Source organism: Phascolarctos cinereus, unplaced genomic scaffold (assembly GCF_003287225.1).
Source record: "Phascolarctos cinereus isolate Bilbo 61053 unplaced genomic scaffold, phaCin_HiC Scaffold_3;HRSCAF=262, whole genome shotgun sequence".
NCBI classification, from domain to species: Eukaryota; Metazoa; Chordata; class Mammalia; order Diprotodontia; family Phascolarctidae; genus Phascolarctos; species Phascolarctos cinereus.
In genome coordinates this window covers 9,038,494-9,064,495 of record NW_027555736.1, presented here as the reverse complement: position 1 = coordinate 9,064,495, position 26,002 = coordinate 9,038,494, and the positions used below count along the sequence as shown (strand labels likewise).

The following is a 26,002-nucleotide window of genomic DNA, read 5'->3' as shown; positions in this document are numbered from 1 at the left end:
AAGTAAAAAGCCTAGTTTCCGATTATTTGAGAATGGCTGATCAAATTAATGTGGTGGAATCTGATGTTTCCACAAGAAATGACAAAGAGAAGAGTATAATGAGAGCTAGAAGAAGATTCTCCTGTGCTGGCATAGTGCCTGGCACATAGTAGGTACTTAATATTGAAGTGAATTGGAGCGAAGCCCAGGGAAGAAAGCTCCGTGATGAGCCTTTCCCCTTTTAGGCTGGTCCTCAGTCAGGAGCCACAAGGTTCTTAGTCTGTGCTGTGGTGTGCTGTACCTTGAGAATTGGGGGAATGAGAAAGAGAGAGAGAGAAGAGAGAGAGAGAGAGAGAGAGAGAGAGAGAGAGAGAGAGAGGGAGGGAGAGGGAGAGACAGACAGACAGAGAGACAGAGAGATGGAAGGAGGATACACAGTGACTGTCACTGCACAAATGTGAAGATAGTAAGGATGCTAACGATAATGACAGAAACACCCTGGACCTTGGCACTGGCTGATGCTCTCACCTTTTCCCTCTGTGTCTGAGAGCCTAGAGGGTCCTTCCGAGCACAGCTATGGCATCGTCTCCTACATAAAGCTTTCACTTTGGTTGCTGTTCATTCGTCTCAGTCACGTCCAACTCTTTGTCACCCCATGTGGGGTTTTCTTGTCAGAGATACCAGAGTGGTTTGTCATTTCATTTTACAGATGAGAAAATTGAGGCAGAGTTAATGACTTGCCCATGTCCACACAGCTAGTAAGTGTCTGAGGATGGATTTGAACTCAGGTTTTCCTGACTCCAGGCCTGGGGCTCTTTCCTTCTACCCCCAAATGTTAGTGCTCTCTCCATCTCCTGTGATCGTGGACACATATATCTGTTCACATGTTGTGTTCTCCTTCTCACCCCCAACCCACATTCAAGCTCCTTGAGGGCAGACACTATTTCTCATTGGACATTTGGGCTGACAGAAGGTAATACAGTTCCTAGAACACAGTGGGTTCTTAATAAATGATTGGATTAGAAAAAAATATGCACCTAAAAATAAAGTTGGAAAAGGAGATGGATTCCAACAAGATGTTTTTGCTTAATGTTAATAGGCAAGATTTAAAAAATGAATAACTTGGAGCTTATGATCTTATATATGACTTCATTTTCATTGTGTTTGTGTGAATGTTTATTTTTATTGGTGGTTACTAGGCTTATAATAAAAGCCTTCACTACGTCTTTTTTTTTTTTAAGGCAATCCAATTAGGTAGTAGGGAAGGGACATGCAGTGAGTTCTAAATGTATTTTGGTCTAACAACATTGCTACAGAGGAAGAAGGACTTGGTTAAAAAGGTCATTTGCCTTGTTCTGAAAGTCATTTATGCAACAGTTTCGAGCTGAAAAGGACCTTAGCAATCATGCTAGCCCAATCTCTCCATTTCAGTTGAGGAAAATGAGGCCCAGAAAGGCAAAGTGACTTACTTAAGGTCATACACTAGGAATTCGAAAGGTGAGCCTTTTAACACCGTATGGCTCGTGATCACATGGGCTTAGCTCAGAGGACAAATCACACCCGTGGAGGAGCAACGTGAGGCAGAGAAATGGCCGTTTACTAGGACCTGAGCTCAAATTCTGGCTCTTTACTACCTGCAGGCCCCTCTCTGGGACTCAACTTCCTTCCTCACAAAATAAAGGGGTTGAACAGGATAAACTCTACAACTGCTTCCTACTTCCAACCTTAAATGGCAAAATTTGGCGTTGAACCCAGGTCCTCTGACCCCCCTCCAGTACAGGGCTCCTTCTTTTAATTTATCCCTGGACAGAGAAATTATGCTCATCTCATTCACGCCACTGTAGCACGGCATGATCGTGGCAAGAAAGCGCTGGCCTTGGGTCAGGAACACCTGAGTTCAAATCCAGACTCAAACATTTACTAGCTAGGTAACCTAGGGTAAGTCACTTCACCGCTTCCTGCCTCGGTTTCCTCATCTGTAAAATAGGAATAATAATGGCAGGGCTTACTGTTGTTGAAGAGGTGGGGCTGTCATCCCCCATTAGAATGTAAGCTCCCTGAAGGCAGCCACTGTCTTTCTTTTTGCTTGTCTTTGTATCATCAATGCTTAGCACCATGCCTGGTATACATTAAGTGCTCAATAGCTGTGTTTCCTTTTTCCCTTCCTTGGAGTCTCAGGTAGGAAAAATATAGGCCGGTTGTTATTGGCTTGACAGAACCATCTCATGGCTTGCTCTCAAGTTTCCTTCTGGTCATAGGATCATAGACCATTTCAGTCAAACCTCTCATTTGCCCACAGGAGAAAGCTGAGGCTCAGAGAAGCTTCAGTGAGCGGTTACAAAGATGGTGTCTGAGTAGGGATCCACAAGTCCCCCTTGTGTCTACCTTGGCCAGGACTGGAGCGGACGCTGATGCTTCTCTGCCTCATCAGCCAATGGGAAGTTAGCTCTTCTCACTTTAGTCCACCTCGCCGGTCAGCCAGAACATCCTTCCAACAAACAAGCTGTGCGCATGGTGGGAAGAGCTCAGGCTTTGGAGTCAGAGACCGTGGACTCAAATCCCCCTCTCTGACCTCTGGTGGCGAAGTCACTCCCACCCCCTGGGAATCCATTTTCTCACCCATGAAAGGAGAGATCTCTGGGTCAACAACCCTATGGACACCAGAGTCATGTTCCTTGACTCGCTGCCCTGCGCGCCCCTGCCCAGCTCTGGGCTTCTGCCGCGGCCCGGCCAAGCTAGCTCACTCCAGCAATGCCAGAGAGAAAGAAAGAATGTTTTCTTTTTTTAAACAAACAAATAACAGCCCCAAAGCCTCCTTGACACTGTGGCCAGGGGTCACTCAAGCATGCGGGCTATGAATGAAGTAAGCTTATAAAGAAAATGTAGGCATTTGCTGCCGGAAGACCTGTCCCAGACAAAATCCATACTGTCTGTTCATTTAATGAGGCCTCACTCTCACTTTCTCCCAGGCTTATCTAAGGTTAAGGATTCCAGTGTTACCTTGTTTAGCAAAATATAGGCAGGAAGGGAAAATCTGCAAACTCTCAGCCGGAAGACAAACATTCTGGGGAGAGTCGAAAGGGAGGGTCAGAAGCAGAAAGCACAGTGCGGTGTGCGCGGGAGCGGCAGCTCCTAGGCCACGTCAAGCAGTCCCTGGGGGCGCGGCGATCTCCTCTAGCAAGAACAGCCATTAGAATGATGCTGATGACGAGCTGATTGGTGACATTCATTCTGCACTTTCCCGCTTGCAGAGTGAACGACCTCATTTGACACAGCAATCCTATGAGGTAGGGGCCATTAATATGCTCATTTTATTTTATTTTATGTTTTTGCTTTTTTTTTTTTGGTGAGGTAATTAGGGTTGAGTGACTTGCCCAGAGTCACGCGGCTAGTAAGTGTCAAGTGTCTGAGGCCAAATCCTGACTCCCAAGCCCATTTTACAGATGAGGAAAGCCCCTCAGGGAGGATGAGTGATTCTCTCAAAGTCATACAGCTAGTGTCTGAGGCAATATTCAAAAATCAGGTCTTCTTGACTCCAAGTCACTTCATATCAACAAGCATTTATTAAGTGCCTACTATGTTCCAGCTAGGTGGGGGAAGGGACTATGGTACCTATTAGGGGCCAAGCACTGTGCTAATTACTTTACAATTGTTATCTCATTTGATTCTCACTCAGTGGAGTAGGTGCCATTATTATTTCCATTGCACAGTTGAGGAAACCAAGGCAGACAGAAATTAAGTGACTTGCCCAGGGTCACACAGCTAGTAGCGTCTAAAGCTGGATTTGAGCTCAGGTTTTCCTGACTCCAGGACCAGCACTCTATGAACTATGGCACCACTTAGCTGTATCTAGTTAATTCCTCTCTTTCAGCTTCAGTTTCCTCATCCATAAAATGGGTTGGACTCCATGGCCTCTAGGGTACTTTCCATCTCTAGAACTAGGATCCTATGAACTGGAGTGAGGTGGCATTAGTGAAAGCCTCATGTACAAAGTGGTATTTGGTCTGAACCTTGAAGGTTACAAAGAATTCTAAAAGGAGGGGAGACAGCCTGAGCAAAGACCTGGGAAATGGGACCTCCTATATGGGGAAGCAGGAAGCAGCAGGAGGGTTGGGCTGGAATGCAGGGTGCATGGTCGGGTAGAGCCAGGCTAGACAGCAGAGCAGATAATGAAGTCTAGCTCTCCCCTCCTGGCAAGAGGTAGGGGCCTACTGTAGCAGAATGTTGGCCACGTTGGGTTCTGAGGTCACTGAGTCAGGTTTTCCTCTGGAACAAGGGTGAGATTTGGCAGGGGAAGGAGAGAGGAGGGGTGTATTACAGAACAAAAACCAAATGTATCTTGAGAGACAGTGTTTCCTAGTGGCTAGAGCTGGTCTCAGAGGAAGACAGACCTCGGGTTCAGGCCCTGCCCCTGCCACCTCCTGGCTGTGTGACCCTGGGCGGACCACCTCACCCCTCTCTGCCTTGAGTAACTCCCTAACTTCCAGAAGATTTGCTGAACTCCATTGATAGAGGGAGTCTTCTCACTGGGAGTTACCTAGACCAATGAAATCATAGATCTAGTGAAAGAAAATGCATTAATAAAATCTCCTTTTCAATTTTTTTAAAGAAAGAAATGAGAGTTAGAGGCAATAGCTAGAAAGGAGTCAAGCCCCTGTGGTTTTGCCTAAATACCAAGGACTCACTCCTGTTTTCATCCACATTTCTAGAGCTCCTCATACAATCAGGCCATCCGTTAACGGGCACTAATTGTACACCTACTGTATGTCCACACTGTAGGAGGGGCTGAGGATCCCAGGAAAGGAGCTGCTCACTCTCGACTGGCAAGGTGCTGATTTTCTAAGGTGGGCTGTTGATGGCACAGAGCCCGCAGCCCTGCTCTACAGCTCACGCTCCTCTTGGCTCTCCCTGAGCCACCAGCTACCAAGACCCTTGGAATATTTGCTGGGCTGCATGTCAGGACACTTTTATCTTCCCGGATTCTCCCCATCACACACATCTTGGGCTTCACCTCCTGAGGGGCCACAATAATTTCCTGGGAATGCAGTGGGCTAGAGGTCTGAGCATGGAACACCACAGACAACCAGGCATAAATCTGGCTTGTTCACCTCAGAGCCACCTGGGCCCAGCATTCTGAGGGATCTGTGAACTTCCCAGAGCTCAGATGGAGCAGCCCAGGAAGCTGGAGTCAGAGGACCTGGGTTCAAATCCTGCCTGTCTTTTCTTACCTCCAACACCCTGCTGAGGCTTTCTCGTGTGGAAAACGGGAATCAGAAATCTCATGCTGTCCTGTCCTACAACAGACGTACTTAGATGAACTGGGGCTATCATAGAATTCCAGGCCTGGAAGGGACCCAGGTGGCCTTTGAGGCCGAGCCAGGAGAGCTCCCTAGAATGAGCTTCTGGAGTGGGCATCTGGCCCCTGCCTGAGGACTCCCAGGAGGAGGAGGAGCCCATTTCACTGTGGGCCTGCCGGCACATCAGGCCTGGATTAGCCCCTTTCTAACTTCTCATTTCTCCTCCACTGGTCCCTCCCAATATGATCTTTTTATACTAGCCCTTGAAATACTTGGAGGCACTTCTCACCCCCTCCCCAGTCTTCTCCAGGCTAAACCTGTCCGGCTCCTCCAAGTGACCCTCGTACGGCCTGGCTCAAGGCTCTTGACCAGCCTCGATGTCCTCCTCTGGCCAATCCCACTGATCCATGTCCTTCTTGACCCTTGGGGCCAAGAACTGAACATGACAGTCTGGATCTACTCTGAACAGCAGGGCTACCACCTATTCCTAGAAACTGGGCCTTCCTTCATACTGCTTGAGGTCACATTCAGTCAGTCAACAAACATTTAATTAAGCACCTACTATGTGCAAGACAAGTAAAAAGAAAGGCAAAAGTTGATCCCTGCCCTTAGCAAGTTTATGATTCAGTGCTGACTCATGGAATCTGAAGATCACCACAATTCTGAGACCTTTTTCAGGCAAACTCCTGTCCAGCTGTGCCTCAGCCAACCTAGACTTCTGAACCCTGCTGAATTTCACCTGGTTAGATCCAGCCCAATGCTAGTGTGTGTTGGGATCTGCTAGTATTGGTCACCTTACCTGAGAACCTTGTAAACCTTGTCTTTATTCAATATATCTTAGCCAATATTGTTTACTTTTTTTTGTGAGGTAATTGAGGTTAAGTGACTTGCCTACAGTCACACAGCTAGTGAGTATCATGTGTCTGGGGCTGGATTTGAACTCAGGTCCTCCTGACTCCAGGACCAATGCTCTATCCACTGCCCCACCTAGCTGCCCCCCAATATTGTTTACTTTTAATATAAAAATGGTAAGTAGCACAGAGCCTTGCCCAGATCCCAGTGGCGCTTCCTTGGGAACTCCCTACCAGGTCGATGTTGGACCATTAACAATACTGATTTTGTTTTTTTTTAATCAATTATTACCCCAATCTATCTATATTTCCATGCGCTAGCACCAGAGGTAAGGGAATTTCCAAATATCAATGCCATCATAGATGTGCTGTGTGTGCGTGAATCCCCTTCTTTGCTTGAAGCCTATCTTGGAATTAATAGAAATGAACTTCCTTCCTCAAATTAGTCCAGATGGCAGAATGTAACCCCACCACCAGGCCATGGGTGTGTGACACCTTTCTCCCCAGAGTCCCTGCCTGATGTCTCATTGCTAAGTGGAGGAGATGGTCAGGCCAGGCCACGGACATCCTGGTTCATTCTGTCATGTTGAGAAGCCTAGCCAACAGTTCAAGTAATAGACGACACTAGTAATCTCAACTCCCAGGGAAAATTCCGTTTGGGTGTGGGGGCAAGGGACAGGGGTATAAGGGATAAGTATCACTGTACCAGGGAAAAGGGTGGCTTGTCTACCAGGGAGTCCAGCCTGTATCCCCGTCAGCACTGAGGAGGGAAAGTAGGCCTCAGAGAGGGGCACACAGTGATCAGAGGGTACCAGCCCAGAGGGGCACACAGTGATCAGAGGGTGCCAGCCCAGAGGGGCACACAGTGATCAGAGGGTGCCAGCCCAGAGGGGCACACAGTAATCAGAGGGTGCCAGCCTGTGGGTGGTTGCACCCTGTGAATGGGACCTCAAGGTGAGGCATCAAGAAATGACAGTGTCCACAACAAGGAAGAAGGCCCCTTTGTTGACTCCCTGGGCCCAAGATTTGGTGGCCCTGTGCCAGTGAGACAGGTCCTGAGACACGTATCAGCAGGAGGAGAAAAGCTCCCTGGCTAAAGCAGCAACCCATGGACCAAAGAAAGCAAACACGTCTCTTCCCTCAGCAGCTGAAAAAGGAGGATTTGCTGTTCCATTGCTCTGGCCATGGAGGGAGGTGTCTATGGGCTGTTGCTCTGTCTGGGGAGCCCATGTACTCATAGGTGCATGAGGGCCTGAGGCTTGGCAGCAGGACCTGACATTCCCAAAGGTGAAAAGAAAAACTCCCTGCTTCGCTTTCCATGGAAACGTCCAAACTGGATTCTCGCGCTCCGTGGGAAATTCCCAGGATGAAAGTCTCTCCCCTAGCATTCTCCGTTTCCTGGAAGCCAGTCCCAGGCCGGGCGGCACAGCAGGGGCGGGGAAGACTCACCACTGAGAGGATGAGGGATGGTGTATTGCTTCTTCTTCGCGGTTCGCAGGGGCAGTGGGCTTGGTTTCTTCCGGGGGCTTTCGCCTCGTTGGGCTTTCCTCTGCTGAGCCATGCTTTCGAGTTTTCTCAACCGTTCTTGCGAACGAGAGATAAACTGAGGCTTGTGGACCTCGAGAGCTTCCTGAGGGCAACAGAGGGAACATTTTATTGTTGCGGGCGAAGGCCGGAGGGGCCAGACATCTGTGTAACGCAGCCTAGTGAGGGGGATGGTGGGAGAGCATGGCTCAAGGTTCAAGTCCCCCCTCCCAGCTTTACCACAGGTGGGGAATGCAGGCCATGGCTATCAAAGGGGCTGGCAGAGCTTTCCTTGTGGCTGTGGGGTCTAATGGGGACTCGCATCTGGGCTAGCTGGGGGAACACCAATTCCCACCCGCTAATTTCAAGCACGTTTATCACCAACAATGGACCAGCCTGGGTGGTCCTCTATTCTGTAGGACAAAGAGGGATGGGTGGGGAAGGGAAAAAGGCATGCAGTCCCCTTGGGCTCCAGTGGGTAGAAGAGGCCTAAGAAAATGTGCTAAGAGCAAAGAAGAAACTTTGGAGCACGTAGGAGGCATAGAATCCTGGACACAGTGGGGGACAGAATGACCTCATCTCTTCAAGACGAAGCCCATTTGCTACTCAGTCAGACGAGAAGAGGCAGATGGCCCAGTCGTGGAGGGCTGGATTTGGAGCCAGAGAAACCCTGGGTTCAAATCCCAGCTCCTCCATTGACCACTTGGGTGATTCTGAACAAGCTGCTCTCCCTCTTTGGGTCTAAGGTTCCTCATCTTTGAAACAAAATTGGGGGAAGGGATTGAAATGAACCCATTGCCCATTGTCAGCTCCAACATCAGAGTCCGAGGTCAGAAAGCTGATGAGGAAACCGTGGTGATCACTGGGGCAGGTGCCTGCGAGGACCCAGAGACAAGCATGATTTACCCAAGGCAACCAGAAAGTGGCAGAACTGGGCATCAGAGCAGGCACTCGAGCCCCCAGTCCAAGGCCCCTGATGGTGCTGTCCTGGGTGAGGCCCCGTCCAGTACGCTATTGAGCAAAATGAACGGAATGGTAGGTTTCAGGTCCAGAAGGCTCCTCTAGATTCCCTCTCCCCTCCACGTCATTGGTTACCAGAAGAATGAGCACATCCAAGGAGGACCGAGGGGGGGGAGCTTGGGGAGCACTCAGGTCCTCAGGGACTTCCCCAGAAACCTCTCACACCCAAAAAAGGAGGCACTGCAGCCTTTACCCTCAGGGTCAGGGAGTGGACAGGGAAGGCACTGATCTCTGGCTCCAGGCTCGCATCCTTCTCCAGGGGTGGCTCTGGCTTCTCCGGGCTCATGGGCTCTGAGGGGGCTGCTGGGGACTCTGGGGTCATCCTCCTCTCTTCGCTGGGCCTGCGACATTCTTGGAGTTTCACAACCAGGTCACAGCATCTATAATCCCCTAAAAGAGAAAGGCACAAATCCATTTAGGGCACCCTGGGAGGTGCTGCCCGGCCTGAGCTCCATTAGACACAGCAAGCCGGAAGCTCATTAATGGGTCTTGTCAAGCAGAAGGGTCTTGTCTAAGCACAGCCCTGGGTCCCAGGGAGCACTGCTCCCATTAAGCTCGACTCCAGGGGGTGCTAATAAGACCTTTTGGGATCTACCTTGATTTGTGACTTAAAAACAGCTCTTTGCTCTCTCTGAAAAACACATTGTTCTGTTCTGTGCTTCACTCTCAAATCATCTTTCATCATTATCCCAGTTCAGTTGTGGGGTACAGTATATGAATCTCTCTCCTGTTTGTGCTCTAATGGCAGAAGACAAAGAAGGGGGATCGTATTATTCTTCACTCCCTTTAGCTTGTCCCAAGATCATCGCGGACTTTTTGTGGTTAATTAGAATGACTTTCTTCTGCAGTATTGTTAATGACCTTCTTGAGGTCTAGTCTGGCACCACTTTAGGAAAAAGTTCAAGAAATCAGGGCATCAGTACAAGGGATGCCCTATGACGGGGCTTGTGACTGGTCTCTGCCCAACAGGGGAGGAGAGGGACAAATGAATCAATCACCACTGAGGATTTAGTGGGCCCTGACGATGAGCGCCCAGGGACAGGCATGTGGTAGAAAAAAAGAACTGTCCTCTAAAGCGCAAAATGGGATCCTGGAAGCAAGGGAGAAATCTGGTTTCTAACTCAGCACTGACCCAGACACCCAACCCTTGCCGCAGTCTCCTGTCTATGGCCTTCACCCTGTCAGAGATCTGGGATTTCATCAGGCTGCGTGCTGAAGACAGCAGCCCTTCTCCCAAGCTGGTTGACGGTCTTTGACAGTAGCTGTGGCCAAAAACCTCTAGGGACCACCTTTGGTGAGCTTCTCAGAGCTCAGCTGGGCACATGCCATTTCTGGACTTATACAGAAAGTCTTTCCATCTCTCTAGGACCCACTAGAGCTGGGGCTCCTCTGGAATGGCCTTGAAGGCTCTGGGGTCTCCTCTACACCACAATGAGGGATATGGAGAGGATGAGAGAGAAACAGAGGAAGGAAGAGAATGAGAAAGAGGGAGAGAATGAAGGAGAGAGAGGCAGAGGAAGAGGGAAAAAGGAAAAGAGATGGAGAAGGCTAGTGAGACAATGAGAGAGAAGGAGGATGAGGGACAGAGGGAGGAAGAGAGGGAGAGAAGGAGAGAGAAAGGAGAGGAAGAGGAGGAAGAAAGGAAAAGAGGGAGATAGAGAGGGATAGGGAGAGAATGAGAGAGAAAGAGGGTGAGGGAGAGAGAGAGGAAGAGGGAGAGAAAGAAAAAGAGGGAGAGAATGAGAAAAGAAAAAAGGAGAAGAAAAAGGAAGAGAAAGAAGAGGGAGAAAGAGAGAGAGGGAGAGGGTGACAGAGAGGAAGAGAGAGAGGGAAAGGGAAGGAGTGAGAGGGAGGAGTTAAAGGGAGAGAGGAAATGAGACTTCGGGGGAAGAAAGACAGAGAGAGAGACAGAGAGAGAGAGAGAGAGAGAGAGAGAGAGAGAGAGAGAGAGAGAGAGAGCGAGAGAGACAGAGAGAGAGAGAGACAGAGAGACACACACAGGGAGACAGAGACAAAGACAGAGACAGAGACAGAGAGAATTTAACATGTAGTTTAAGTGCTGTTTTGAGGCTCTGTGAAGTTTCTTGGCCCCTGGTCACTCCAGGTGACCTTTTGCAGGTGTCCCCCTCCCTCCGAGGTTCCTATCCATCTATCCTGCACATATGTTATTTGTACGTTGTTACCCCACCTGCCCACCACCTCTAGCCAGGCAGGGACTGAGCGTGTGCCTCTGTTTGCATCCCAGCGCTAAGCACACAGTCAATGCTTAATAAATGCTTGTGAGCTGACTGATGTCAGGCCCTTCTTGGGCTGTGTCCCTGGTCTCCAGACCTTTGGGACTTGGAGCACTGGAGGACCTCACCCATCCCTCCTGCTTCCTAAGCCTTGATGAAGCAGCCTCGGCTTCCGTGTCCTGTGTTACCTGCGCAGGGGCAGCGGCTTGGGGCTGAGCCCTTTCCCGGGTTGTCCCAGTGACACCCAAGCAAGGCAGAACATCAGGCCCTCAGTGGGGCAGGAGCTCTTGTCTACCTCGTGCTATGAACGTTATCGACAGGAGTATTCTACCGCCTACCTTCGTGGCTGCTTACCTTGGGGAAAATGGCTTTTTATTGGCACCTCAATCTCTTCCTGTGCAGAGGGAGGCCGAGCATTTAGGGGACAGAGACACTCAGATGAGGGGGCTGGGGATTTCAGAAAGGGCTGTGGCTGACTCTCTTGAGATCCCAGAGACTTGTTAGACTGATAATCATCTTTTGGAGAGCCGGAACGTCAGGAGCGAACTCAGTTATGGGGGCTGGTCCCAGTGGGGACGCAGACAAAGCCATGCACCGCTTTCCCTGTTGCATCATGGTGCTTCCAGAAAACGCTTTTGTTTCTACCAAAAATAAGATGAAAGTCATGCTAAAAAAACCCGAAGGAACCCCCTTATCTTGTACATTGAATTCTAACGGCTCTACACAGATGTCCCAGAGCTGGGCGCCAGGTACCCTGGCTCTGACTCCAGGGATATCAGCCCATTAGGCAGCTCTCTGGCCCCCAACCCATTTCCCTTATACGTTGTACAGACACAGGGACTTTCTCTGAAATTCTATTCGGACAGAAGGTAGAGCAACAGTGCTCCAATGAGATGATAGAGGCGAAGCCATTGATTTCTCTGTTATTACTTGACTGTGAAGACATGGGATGAACCTCAGAGCTTAAACACATAAACTGTGGAGGGGAGAGGTATCTGGGGAGGGGGGAGAGGGAGGGGCTGTGTTCTCTTCTGCTTTCTTTACACCTACACAGAAAGCCTTAAGATGGCAAATGATTTCCTGGCAGATTGGGTCCAAATCTTGTCAAATACTTGGGAAGAATAGTTAGCAAAATTCATTTTTTAAGAAATATCATGAACATGGAAGTCCATAAAACTCCCCACATCGTGTTTGGGCTTTAGATTCCACTGTACCATACGTCAGAGAGAGCCGGTATTCCATAGAGAGCTCCCAAGAATAGGAAACACCTGGGTTTGAATCCTGTCCCCAACACTTAGCTTTCCTGTGGAAAATCATATGAAACCTGCTAGCCTTTCTGAGCCTCAGTTTCCTCATCCATAAAATGGGGATAATTATAACTGCCATGTATATAGCTCCCTTGAAAGTCTGTAAAGTCCATTTCCATCTTTGGACTTGTGTCTTCTGACCTGTGAAACCTTGGGTCAGCCTTTTCTCTTGGACTCAAGGACCACTTGCCAGTCTGGTTTCATTGATGAGAAAGCAGAGAGGCTCAGGAGGGCTGGGGAATGCTCACAAAGTGACACAGACAAAATATTACAGGCTGTGTTTGAGCCTGGGGTTCTCCAGTCTCCAAATGCATGATGCCTCTATCAAAATACCTGCGGTGTTCACCCCCAGGGCTGCTGGAAGACTCAGTTGACAAAGTGGGAGTGAAAGGGCTTTGAAAACCTCAGAGTACTACAACCATGTTAGCTGTTAGTTTGTTTGCTTGCTTTTTGGTGAGGCAACCAGGGTTAAGCGACTTGCCTAGAGCCACACAGCTCGTGAGTGTTACATGTCTGAGGCCGGATTTGAACTCAGGTCCTTCTTACTCCAAGGCCAGAGCTCTATCCACTGTGCCACCCAGCTGCCCCGATGTTAGCTATTAGTAAACCTTAATGGCCCGTATAAATGCCAGCTACTATTATGGGCTCCTCTAGATACTGAGTTTGGGTTATACTTAAGGGTTAATCTTCTTAAGTGTCAACCTTTATTTTAAAAACGTAAACCATTTGATGAAAGGAACAAAAATCATGACAACAAAAAAGCCCCAAACCACAGAGCTGAATATGGCATAGCTGTAACTGTGGAAATAGGTCCCAAACAAAGAGTGATCTCCTGCCTCATTGCAGCAGAGAACTATGGGTGTGGATCACATGTACATGTGCTGGTAGACTCTGTTGTTGTTGTGTGATACATTGCTTTGTTTTGCTGAGGTGTCTATTTTTCTTTCTTTTTTTTCTCTCTTGTTTTAGAGGACAATTGTCAGGAAGAAGGAGGATGTCAATAATTTTTTTTCATCTTAAAGCCAAACAAAACACACTTAAAACCCCTGGAGATGGACATCTTCCCAAACTGTGCCATCTCCTTTTGTCCCCACAACTCAGCCTAGAGTTATCTGCTTAGCATGGGAGAAATCGGTGCAAGGGAGCTTAAGAGATCACCGGGAGCGAGTGGAGGGAAGAGTCCTTGTTTTAAAGCTCATGCTCTTGTCCCAAGGCAGGTCCTCAGACAGTTCATTACAATTCCAGCAGTGCTGGATCTCTGCTTTCCAAGCCCACAGAAGGACACAGTCAGCTCAAGGGCAGAGACGGGCAGGGAGATACAGCCACACACACAAGAAACTGTGACAAGTGGTTGTCAAAAAGAGACGACTGTGGGCAGGGAGAAGGAGGGTGCAGGGACTAGCTTCAGGGATCATAAGGGCTGGTGTGGGGAGGGGCTCCAGAGGACAGAGCTAGGAGCAATGGGTGGTCAGGCTCATCCGATGTCCAGGTGATTTGAGCTGCCCAGAAGGGCTCCCTCAAGGGGTAGGAGGTCCCCCCTCCTCATTGGTCTGCAGGTAGAAGCTGCATGACTATGTATTGAGATGTGACACAGATGCCTTTCCTTTAAGGCTGAGACTAGAAGGCCTTGAACTCTCTTCCAACTCTCAAATTGAAGGATTCTGGGATTTTGTGACTACAAGAGGGAAAATAGAGGGGAAAATGATTAAAAGCAGACACAAGAAGTCTAAAACCATACTCCTCTGGGGGACAATTCAACATGAAGGCCAAGAGAGATGTGCTTCTCAGTAGCCCCTGGAGGCACCACTGTCTCACAGAAAAAGACAGGACCATAATTGATGCTTTTGACCAATCATAGAGTTTGAGATTTGGAAGGAACCCAGAGGCCTCACTTCTGTCTCCTCTGCCATATACCTCATCCAGCCATTGGCTGTGCACTTTCCAAGGACGGAGGAGGCAGCCCACACCACTTCAAGACTCTTTTCATTGGTCAGAAACTTTTTCTCTGACAACAAGCCTCAATTTCTCTTTGCCACTTCTACCAAAGCTCCTGGTTCTGACGTCTGAGCCAAGCAGAGCAGGGTTACCCACATGAAGGGCCATTCTATTGAGGACTAGAGTTTACTCTGGGGTAGGTAACCTTTTGGGGGTCATAGACCCCTATGAGAGTCTGGAGAAGCCCAATGTTTAAAAATTCGTAAGATAAATTACATAGGATTATAAAGGAAACCAATTATGTGGAAATACAATTAATGAGGTATTTTTTTAAAAAGAAGTTTGGAGTCCCCAGGTGAAGAACCCCACCATAGAAGAAGGCCTCCAACATAGTGATGGCCCTCTGTAGGGGCTCTATGGGCCACAGAGGAGGAAGTGCTGACGGCATGGCATCCACACTGTTGGAGTGGGGACTGTGTCCATATCAATGAGAAAGGCAAAGTGAAGGACTTGGGCCATGAAGAAATTAACTTCACCATAATTATGTTCAAAGAATAGCATAAAATAGCTCATGAGGAAAAGATATGATCAGAAAAAAGAAAGTAGGTTGATTGTCTTTCTTGAGTGAGAAATAATAGAAGGATGGATAGCTCAGTGGTTGGAATGGTTTCCCCAAGAAACTAAGAGAACCAGAAAGGGGGGGGGCCCTTTAACATCTTGGGGGGGGTTGGGAGATTATTCATGGAAGTATTTGAACAAGGGTTATACAAGATGGGACCATGGGAAGGGGTTGCCATCTAGACCCCATGGGGAAGACAAATCTTCATTAAAGTATTGAAATGTGATTCGGTTTTGGTAGTCTAGCTGTAACATCTGTAATTAAAGTGCTTCCTTTTTGAGAATGATATTGGCAGGAAATGAAAGTTTAAAAAAAATTGGTTGGGAGCCAGCCAAGCAGCTCCCACGCAGTGGGTCTGTGAACTCATGTGCAAGACCCCCTTCCCTCCAGTGATTCAGGGGGCCTGCCCTGCTGAGCCTGGGCAGCTTCTCTCCAGGCCGCCCAAGTCCATCTTCTGCAGGGACTCCATACAGCATGCTGGGAAGGAGAAAGCCACAGAATCCTTCCTCTTTGTTACAGAGCACACCCAGTTGGGAGATTCCTCTGCTTTTTAACTGGTCTAATCATAACCATCTTTTTGGTAACATGGAATGGAAAGAGATTGGGCATCAGAAGACTTAGGTTCACTTTCCAGTTCACTACCTGATACTGGTGTGAATTGGGAAAAGTCCCTTCCCCTCTCTGGGTCTCATCTTATCTATAAAATCCAAGGATTGGCTCAGACGATCCTTTCAGCATAGAATCTATTTATTACCCATGTGATTTTGGGCAAGTCCCTTTTCTTCCCCGGCCTTAGTTGCCTCATCTGTAAAATGAGAGGGGTGGGCCAGATGGTCTCTGAGGTCCTTCTAGGTTTAAAGCCTCTGGAGTCAGTGAAGACTTTACCTGTCTCCACGAAGCATCAGCTCAGGACCCCGCTGCTTGCCCCATACTAATTCCTGCTCAGAGATCCTAATTGCCTTAGCTGCTCTGCCGGGTCTCAATTCAGAAATGCCATGATGATAGGAACAAGTCACCCAGGCACAGAGCAGAGAATGGCAGAGATGGAGAAGGGTGCACAATGAGGGGGCTGCCAATGCCATGGTGGGAGCCTGGATTTCAAAGATGCTGCTGCAAGACTCACAATGCTCGTTTACCCTGAAGATGAGGGCCATGGTAAAGGCCGAGTCCCGGCCAGTGGCCTGAGGAAATGGGAAGAGAAACAGGGCAGACATCGGGAACCCAGGACACTCATCACTCCGTAAAGGAGGAGACATGGCAAGGGGAACTGAGCACTGCCTGCCTGGAAAACCGAACATTGAGGCAGAGCTTCTGTTACAGAAAACAAGGTCTCTGGTGGGTGCGGAAGAACAGCCACCAGACTGGTCCTCGTGTGGAAGGGCGCGTTCAGTGCCCTCACCTCTATTCCCTTCCCACGAGATGGGGCTTGAGTGAGGAGCAGTGAGAGCCCTTCACTGGAAGAGAAATCTACTCCCTGTGGCTTTCCAGGGTAAGATGGGTTCTCACTGGGGCTGAGACAGGGGAGTAGGAACATGGGGAGCAGCCAGAGGAACAAACAACCAGCCCCCCCAGCCCCTCCCCTCTTGCAGCCAGCCCAGGATCTGCACCAAGAGCCTCCCAAGCTCATACACCACACAGAGACGAGGGAAAGACCGGACCAAGATGAGAGACCGAGTTTGCCAGTTCTGGGGTAAATTTCCAGGATACTGTGTGGGGAATGAGGCAGGCAGCTCTCACTGACAATATCTGGCCTTGCATATCTAATTCCCGGCAAAGTGGAAATCCACAAACCCCTCTGAGGATATGGAGAGCAGTAACTGGACTAGGAGCTAGAGCTGTTTTTTCTATTATACGGACACAGAGCCTTGGAGTGCAGGAACAGAGAACCCAACGTGCATTGGAGGAGGGGCAGAATTAAAGTCCATGTACACCCACACACTCACCACCGCACACTCACCCCCCCACACACAACTACACCCACGTACACACACACAGAGGAGTCTGTTCCTAAGGACTGGATGTTTCTTAAAGCTGCATACAAAGACATCCGGAAGAGAAGGAGACAGCAATAACTCAAGGTATGCAAAGCAACACAGTCCCAACGCCCAGCTCTGGAAGCTCAGGCCTTTTTATCCTGACTCAGATCCAATTTGCAAACAAAAAGAAAAGAAAAAGTTCAGCCCAATCTGAAAAATGGGTGCTCAGTTTTTACAAGAGGCAATGTGGCATAATGGATAGGGTGCGGGCCACGGAGTCAGGAAGGCTGGAGTGCTCTAGCAGAAAAGAGGGATGGATTTGTTCCTCTGACACCAAATCCTATGACAACCTGGGCAAGTCACTACCTCTCTGGGACTCAGTTTCCTCATCTGCAGTCTCTGCCAGTTCTAAACCTAGGATCTCAAGTCCTACCTTTGACATAACAGGTGTCTGCATGTCACTTCCTCCCTCGATGCCCCTTCTAAAATGACGAAGTACAAATGAGGAGCCGAACTCCATAGGGCAAAGGTGTTTCCACACCAGGACTTCTCAGAACCCTGTATAGATAGTCCCAGTGTGATAAGATTCTCCCTTACAACATATCCTCCCACCACAGGTCAACTTGTTTTTATTCACTATACATACATATATACATGCATGCACACACACATATATACATACATGTGAGCATATACAATATACGTAGACAAAAATAAATTGTTAATCTATGTATGCATCATATGTGTATGTTGTTGTCTGGTCATTTTTCAGTTGTGTCTGATTCTTCATGACACCATTGGAAGGGTTTTCTTAGCAAAGTTACGGGAGTGGTTTGTCATTTTCTTCTCCAGTGCATTTCGTAGAAGAGGAAATTGAGGCAGACAGGGTTAAGTGACTTTGCCAGGGTCACACAGCTAGTAAGTGTCTGAGGCCAGATTTGACCTCAGGAAGATGAGTCTTCCTGCCTCCAGGCCTGGCACTCTATCCACTGCACTGTCTATCTATGTATATACATGTACGTCTGTACGTCTGTATATACATATATATATACCTATGTATACATACATGTGTATATATTTCTGTATGCTTATGTGTATCTCCTCATACGCTGGCCTTTCTTCCCTGCATGCCTGTTGTCTCCATGTTAGAGCACATCCTTCTTTCCAAGACCGATGACCTCATTCCTTGTTCTTGTATCCTCAGAGCTTAGCCCAGAGTAGGTACTTAAACAATGCTTGTTGGTGGGCTGCTCTTGGGCTCTGCGGATAGCACAGTTCTTTGGGAAAAAGTGGTTCTTTTGCCCGGTTTCTCTCGTGTCCAATCTGAGCTCTGACTGAACGAAAAGGAGTATTCTTTGAGCCTTGAGGTAAGTAAACACCCAGGCCAGGAAGAAGACATGCATTTATTTTTCCTTTTTTTTCACAGAGAAATAGAAAGATAGACTGTGAGATGAACTCCAGGCCGTAGTAGTTTCTGCCTTTGGGAAGGGCTGAGTCTGGGGATCAAATGGAATTTCCATTCACTTTTGCATGCATTTAATGCTTTGGATTCTATTAAATCCAATTCAATTAAACTGCTTACTCAAAGGGCCAGTGGAGAGCCGATTGATGGTGTGCTCTGGAGGGCAGGGGAGTGGCCAGTTGGTGGTGGCATGAGCCTGAAGAATGATTGACTTCCATTGCCTTTCTAACCCCAATCCCAATCAAATTGCCTTTCTCTTCCAAAATTCCTGCCTTCATTCAGCTGCAATGATGAAAACGCCATCTGGGCTCCTACAGGCTTTTGCCCCTTTCCTGAGATTCTTTAATCCTCGAGAGTATTCCTTGGCTTTCTTCTGGCCATATCCCCTGTGGTCTCATGAATCACCAGATGGGGCCCTTCTCTCATCTCTATCCCGAGCTGCAGCCATCTTCATTGTTATTGTCAAGTCAATGCAGAATTGCCCAGCCCCTCTGAGCAGGGCGTCACCGCCTGACTACCCCATCCTTGTCTCTTCTTTCTCCAATAGCCAGCAGGCCTCCACATCACCCTTCCTTGGAAGAAGGTGGCTTCCTCCTGGTTAGAGTGACCCACCCCTTGTCTTCCAGGAAAGCTGGCCATGTTATTTACTTAGCTCAGTGTCCAGTGGCCCTTCTTCTCTCTCCACTCTGGGTAACATTCTTCCCCTATCCAGCCTCTTGGAACTGGCCAGAATCCTTCCCATGTTCTTCAGACCATGTTCTTTTGTATTGAAATCCTTCTGGACCTTGTTAAGGAGGAACAGTCCATTCTCCCTGGTAAATAGGGCCAACTTCCCTGGAAAAGGCTATGCTGGTGAAGAGGTCTACTCTCCTTCAATTAAGCAAGTATTTAGAAAGTACCTGTTATGTTCCAGGCACCATGACAGATGCTGGGATACAGAGATGGAAACAAAGCAGACTCTGACCCCCAGGAACTGACATTCCATCCAGGGGCTACAGCCTGTAAATAAATGAAGGTAAATAAAATGGAGCTACAAATGAATAAAAAGTTATTCCAAGAGTCAGAGAGTGCTAATGATGGGAAAGGGGAGGGTGGGATGGGGGCGGATCGGAGAAGACCCCCGCAACACAGTTTAGAAAGAGAATATCATTTCAAGACGTTCTTCCACCAGAAGCTTCTGCAGCAAACAGAACTCCAGGGGAAAGAGAAGAGGCCATCCTGGGGACGGACAAGACGAGGGGAGACAAAAGGAAAGGCTGGTGAGTGGACAAGGGCCATGTGGATGAATGCTCTCTGAAGCCACTAGACGGGGCTCCATGGGCCCTATCACCTTGGACCCTTTCCAGGCCTTTCTATAGAGCCAAGCAAGATGTACAGGGATTTCCAGACCAGGCCCTGGAGAGTCCACACCTGAGTCACACAGGGGTGTGTCTTTAAGGGACCTTCACAACCACCTTCCCCAGGCTTCTCATTTTGCCCAGTACAGTGAGGCACTGAGGGATGTGGTGGGTTATCCGCAGCCTCTCAGCTGGTTAGAAGAGCTGGATTTGAACTTGGGTCTTTCAACTCAAAATCCAGCACCCGTGGTTATTATACCAGATTTCTTGTGATAACGTCAAGGGCCTTGAGCCTGTCAGTCTGAACCTACTGCCCGTTATCCTTAGCATTCTGGAGCTTCCACCGACCCTTTGGGCAGCTGGGCTTGTCCTGGATTTAACTCTGGCCATTCATCTGGACCATACAGTCTTGGCTAGGAGAGACTCATCATGGTAGGATGAAAGCAGGATGAATGTGGAATCCAAGGGTCTGGATTCAAATCCTGACTTGGCTAAAAACAATGATAACACTTAGCAATTAGATGGTGCTTTGAGGTTTACAAAACGCTTTACAAATATCTCATTTGATGCTCATATCATCTCCATTTTACAGCTGAGGGAAATGAGGCAGACAGAAATTCAGTGACTTGCTCAGGATCATACAGCTAATATGTGTGTGAGACTAGATTTGAACTCAGGTCTTCTTGACTCCAGGCTCAGTGCTCTACCTAGCTAGCAGCCCCCACCTAGCACCGACTTACTGCCTGTGTGGCCTCAGTTTCCGTATCTGCACCATGAAGGGGCTGGCCGGGGGGCCAGTAAGACTGCTTTCAGCTGGAAATTCTGTTTCCAATGCTTCTGGCTTCAGGTGGGTGATGTTCACCTCCTTGTCCTGCCCCGGTGACATTCCCAGACCGATGCTCACTTGCACAGTATATTCAGCGTGGTGATTCCTGGGCACTGCCCTGGGCCCCCAGCCCTCAGGCTAGCCAGTGTCCAGCTCCGACTCTGCCTTCTGCCCATGGTCAGCCACCTGGAGCACAGTACTGATAAACCAGGAAAACATTGTCCTGCCCTTCACATCCCATTAAAATGGCAGGCACTGGGGAAGCCGGAAGCGCCTGCCATTCTGTGGTCGTGCCAACCGGGCACAGTCAGGACCTCATTTGACCTTCATACTCAATAGTAAGAGAGTTGTTCCCACCTCTTTGCCTCTGTGACACTACATTTCAAGGCCAAACCCGACCCTCGTTTATATTTGACACAAGGAACAAGTCTGTTGGGTGGAGCCCCATTGTCATGGGCTGATGTTTCCCCTAGGACTGCTGGGAGCCAGACATTTCTGGTTGACTTCAGGCCAGGGCAGTGGAGGTTATCTGGCTGAATATAAATGAAAGAGGAAGCAAGTGTTACTCCAGGGTGAAGACAGGAAGGAATAACGGACTGAGGCATAACAGCAATGGAAGCAAAGGCCTCATGGGGCTGCCTCAATGACCCCGGCCGCGGGGCTGCCTTCACGACCCTGGCCACTTTCCTGACCTGGGACTGGGTGGCAGCAGATTAAGCTGTCACAGTCATCGATGCTGCCCTACGGAGCCATGGCAGCTGAGGGAAGCCTGCAGTGGGGCACATGCGCCGCACTTCTGTGGTCACTTGAGCTAGAAGTGATCTGTTACCACGGACGACTGCTTTTGTTTTTGTTTTTTTGTCTTTTGTTTGTTTGTAATACAAGCTGCTGCTGACAGGGCAAAAATGAACCACAAAAATGTCAGAGAGTCATAGGGACCCCACCAGTTCCTCTGTGTGTGGGATGGGGGTGGGCATTCTAATAATTGCCTCTACCTGAAGCATTTCCACCAAGAAAGCAGAAAAGGAATTGGGAGCTGTTAGTGACTAAAGCAAAAATCAAATATATATTTTAGCGATTAAAGTATTTCTTTAGATGTTCAAGTTCTCTCTTCAGGAATGTGATTAAGTTTTGGGGGGGACTGGTGGCCCAGTGAGTTAACTTAAACTTTGATGCCTCTACCTAACCTTTAAAGGGGGAAAAAAGAACAAAAACCCAGAACTTCTTTCAGTGGATGGATGCTGACTGAGGGCCTGCCTTCAGAGAGCCTCGTTCAGTCCCACATTTAGTGAAGAGTAATTTCACTGACAAGTGATGAAAAAGCCCAAATACGTTAAACCGTGTCTTTCGCTATAACCGGCCCTGCAAGGTGCACTGGTTCTCTAGGAGAGGAAATCTCCTCAGGGTCGTGGCCCTCCCCTCTCCTCCTCACCACTCCCCCTAACACCTCTACAGTGGTTCATTGGCTGACCCAATGGAATCCCCCAAGAATCCATGGCCAAGCAGTGATTCTGTGGGTGTCACAGTTCTCTATCACGGGCTCCTCTGGCCCAGAGCAGAGTTGTCCTTTCTTTACGACTTCTGTCCTCCTGAGAACTGCCTCAGGCCTTGGGAAGTGAAGGAATTTGCCCAAAGTCACAGAGTGACCAAAGCTCCACTTGAACCTGGAGTTTCCTGCTCAAAGTCTCAGCTCTCCTGCACTACCCCTCTCTGCTTCTCACTTATTGCATTTCTCCAAATGTCTCTGCACTTAAAAATAGCTTTTCATGTATGCAATTGACTGTGTTGTGGGTCCAAAAGTTACTCCTAAGAACTTTGGAATTTCCAAGCAACCCTAGGACCCCAATGACTCATCTACACATGTGATCTCATTTGATTCTTAGAAGGACCCAGTGAGGCAGGTGCTGTTATTAACTACATTTCACAGATGAGGAAAGTAGAGGTGAAGTAATTTGTCCAGGGTTATACATCTAGTAAGTGTCTGAGGCCACGTTCAAGCTTGGGTCTTCCTGCCTCCAGGCCCAGGGCTCCATCTGCTCTACCACCAATGGTCCTCTAAGAAAAGCTGAATGATCTGACCAGGTTTAGTCACCTATTTAGTGGAAAGAAGATCCTGGACCAGGTCCTAGCTTTAGAACTAGAAGATGCATCGGAGGGCATTGAGAGCAACTCCCTCTTTTTACTGATAAAGAAACTGAGGCACAAAGCACTTAGGTGATTTGCTCAAGGCCCCATAGAAATGGAGTGCTTTTGATTCTGAACACGGTGCCCTATCTGACCACTCTCCATTGGGCATGTAACCCTCATTCTGTCTTTTGAGTGGACTCTCCAGCTGCCTCTTGGGGGGCACTCCCTTTCTCCTTCCCTCACGCCTCAAAACCAGCACGAGATGCTTGAACCACTTGGAGTTAACCTGCCATTACCTTCCTCTCCACCCCCACACTCGTCGTCTCCCCCATTAGAATATAAGCTCCTGGAAGGCAGGGATGGCTTCATTCTTTGTACTTGTTTCCCCAATGCCCAGCAGTGCCTGGCACACAGTAGGCGCTTCATAAATGCTTACTGATGGATCCTTCCTTCTGTCCACATAGTATTTATTTTCTTCCCTTCCCTATCTTTTCTTCTTCTCTTCCTCTTCCTCCTAATAACAATAGTAACAACAACAACGACAACAAATAGTTAGATGAGCTTTAAGGCTCACAAAGTATTTTTCATTGTCAATCAATCAACGGGTATCTATTAAGCAATGACTATAGGCCAGGCACAGTGCTAGGCTCCGGGATTAAGTAAAAAGAATGGAACCGGCTCTACTGGCAAAGGTATTATTTGCTAATGGGGGAGGCCATGAGGACTTATAAAAACATATGTGTCACGACTATAAAGCTATTAAATCCAAATGACAAAGTAGACACAAGGCAGTTGGAGGGGAAAGGTGCTGCCATTTTGGGGGGACCGCACGAGGCTTCCTGCAGAAGGAAGGTAGAGCAGGACTCCATTTAGACAGAGACAAGCAGGGAGGGCATTCCAGACATGAAGGACGGCCAGTGAAAAGACACAAAGATGAAAGATAGGGCGGCATGTATGAGGAACAGAGGACAGTGTTGCTAGATCCCAAAGAGAACGTGTTGGAGTGTGGGGGAGGAAAGGGAGAGAGCAAGATGCAATGAGGCTGGAAAGCTGGGAGAGGCCCATATGGCAAAGGGTTTAACAGATAAACAGACCAGAGGACAGTTTACCTACGGTCAGCCATTGTAGTAGATTAAGAGAATCATGTGGTCAGATCTGTATTTAAGGAAAATCACTTTGGAAACTGTGGAGTCTGGAGCCCACCATGAAGCAACTGCAAGAGAATGTTTACCCCAGCAGCCTGTGGATTAATCTCTCTTAGACCAAGGAGACATGGAAAACACTGCACTGAAGAGTCTGTCAGTCAGTGATGGGAAAATCAAAGATGTCAATAGCTACATCTCCTTGGGATAGACACTGAGCAGCACAAGTACCAGGGGGAGAATGCAGTGGAAGAAAAATGGCGTCCGCGCCAGCACCAGAAGATAAAACATCCGTGCGCGAAGCAGAGGTACAGAGAGAGAAGCCGCCTGCTTCAGGATGCCACTTTCTATGGGGTGGGGCTGAAGAAGCTTGGCCAAGGGTACCCACAGAGGGGAGCAGGTGAGCAACCAGGCAACAGCCATTGGGAAAAAAGATGGGGCCTTCCTGGCATGGACATTGGTTAGATGGTCATATCGTGAGGCAGATTTGGACTTGGCTGGATAGCTGGACTCCAGGAAAAGCTAAGAAGGAAGTATTGAGAGGATTTATACTTGACAATTCTGCACTAGTGAACGTTTTAATCAATTCTCTGTGTCAGAGGGCTTGCCCTGCACATGCCCAGACCTTCTCACACGGAGGCAACAGAGGAGAAGCCCCTCTGGGCACTCCTGCTGAGTTGGATGGCTGCACTACCCTGCCTGCAATCCTGACTCCCAAGGTCCCCGGGGCTCAAGCTCTGGTGGCTGGTGGAGATCGCTGCCTGCCCCTGACATAGAAAAAGAAAATCAAAAAGAGCAGAAACCCACCACCTTCAGGCCCATATCTGGGGGAAGCTACTCCCCTTCTGGTTCAGTTCATGGCATCTGCACTGTGAGGGAACTGTGCTCTTCACCTCCTGGACATAGTAAGAGGGAGACTGTCCCAGTCCCACCAGATTGAAATCCACAGCCTGATCCGTCCATGCATCCACTCAAAGGAGTGGATGCTTGCCTCTCCCCGCAACGTGGTAGGGGGAACACTGGGAAGCAGGGTGCTGCCATGCAGGGCAAGCCCCCTTAGATTTACTTAAAGACAGAGGTGATATGGAGATTACACAAAACTGGGGGTGGGGTGTCTGCAAACACACTGGCTTCACAAACGCTTGGAAGGCTAGAACACAGGGCCACCCTGCATGCAATGAAATGTGATCAGGATAAAGTGAAAGCCCTATGCTTGGCTTACAAAAATCAACTCCACAAGTACCAGATAGGGGAGACACAGCTGGACAGCAGCTTCTCAACCAACCTGTTGGCCAGGCAATCATTCAGCAGGTGTTTATTCTGTGCATGCCCTGTGCTAAGTGCTGGGGATAGACAGGCAGCAAAAAGAGTCCCCAGCCTCAGGGAGCTTCCCTTCTGTTCCATCTCCCAGTCCAGCTCTTTTCACCCTTCCCTGCTGCACCTCCCCAGAGAGATGTTAGAGCTCTGATCTTCTTGGTCTTGAGAAGCCCAGGTAGGAATGGGGAGGAAGATGGAGCTCTGACCTGTATTAGGTCCTAGTGACCCAAAGGTGGACATAACACAGAGTCCTTATAGAGCTTACTGTCTCATACGCACACACAAATACCTAAGGAACCTGGGCAAAATACATACAAGATAACTTGGGGGGGCAGATACCAGCAGGTATGAGGGAGGTGATATTGGAGCCTAGCTAACTCTCTGAAGAAGACCTTGGAGGTATTAGAATCCAGAGTAACATGACCATGGTAGCTAATGAGATCTGAGGCTCCGTTCAGAGTCAATGGCTCCCAGGGCTAGAGAGGGGCTAGCGCTGGTGAGCTCTGCCCTCACCAGTCCACACTGGGAGTCATGTGTTCACTTCTGGTTGCCACATTTTAGGAAGGATGTTAATAAGCTGGAAACACCCCAGAGGAGGGTAACCAGAATGGGGAAGGGCCGCACATTTGGACCACATGGGGACTGGTGTAAAGGATGGAGAAGCTTATCCTGGAGGAGTCCCAGAAGGGATGTAATGGCTGTGTTCAAGACTTTGAAAGCCTGTCACCTTGAGGAGAAGTCAGACTTGTTTGGCCCCAGGACGATCACGAGGTGGAGAGGAGAAACTGGAATGAATCAATTGAACCCGCAGAGTCAGATTTTGACAGGTAGAAGTCAAAATTTCTTAACAATTATACCTGTCTCAAAGTGGAACCATCTTCTCTTGAGAGGTAGCGGGCTCCATCCTCCTCAGAGATTTTAAAGAAGAGGCTAGTTAATTACTACTTATCTCAGGGGTGTTAAGAGGGGACTTTTTTTTTTTCCAGTGTAGGTACAGTAGGGCTTCACCACTGGAGCCCAGGACAATTACCCTTGCACAGAAAAGCTTT

At 48.7% G+C, this 26,002-nt stretch overlaps 1 protein-coding gene across 1 annotated transcript in view; it reads right to left on the bottom strand.

The window, feature by feature from the left end:
- The window catches only part of CUNH10orf90 (chromosome unknown C10orf90 homolog), a 258,338-nt gene that overhangs the window by 35,614 nt on the left and 196,722 nt on the right, over window positions 1–26,002 (bottom strand). Inside the window, exons 5-6 of the mRNA XM_078150690.1 lie at window positions 8,865–9,061; window positions 7,577–7,757 (exon numbers count right to left, since the gene is read on the bottom strand). Of these exons, the coding sequence (XP_078006816.1) occupies window positions 7,577–7,757; window positions 8,865–9,061 (378 nt within the window). The remainder of the gene's footprint in view (window positions 1–7,576; window positions 7,758–8,864; window positions 9,062–26,002) is intronic.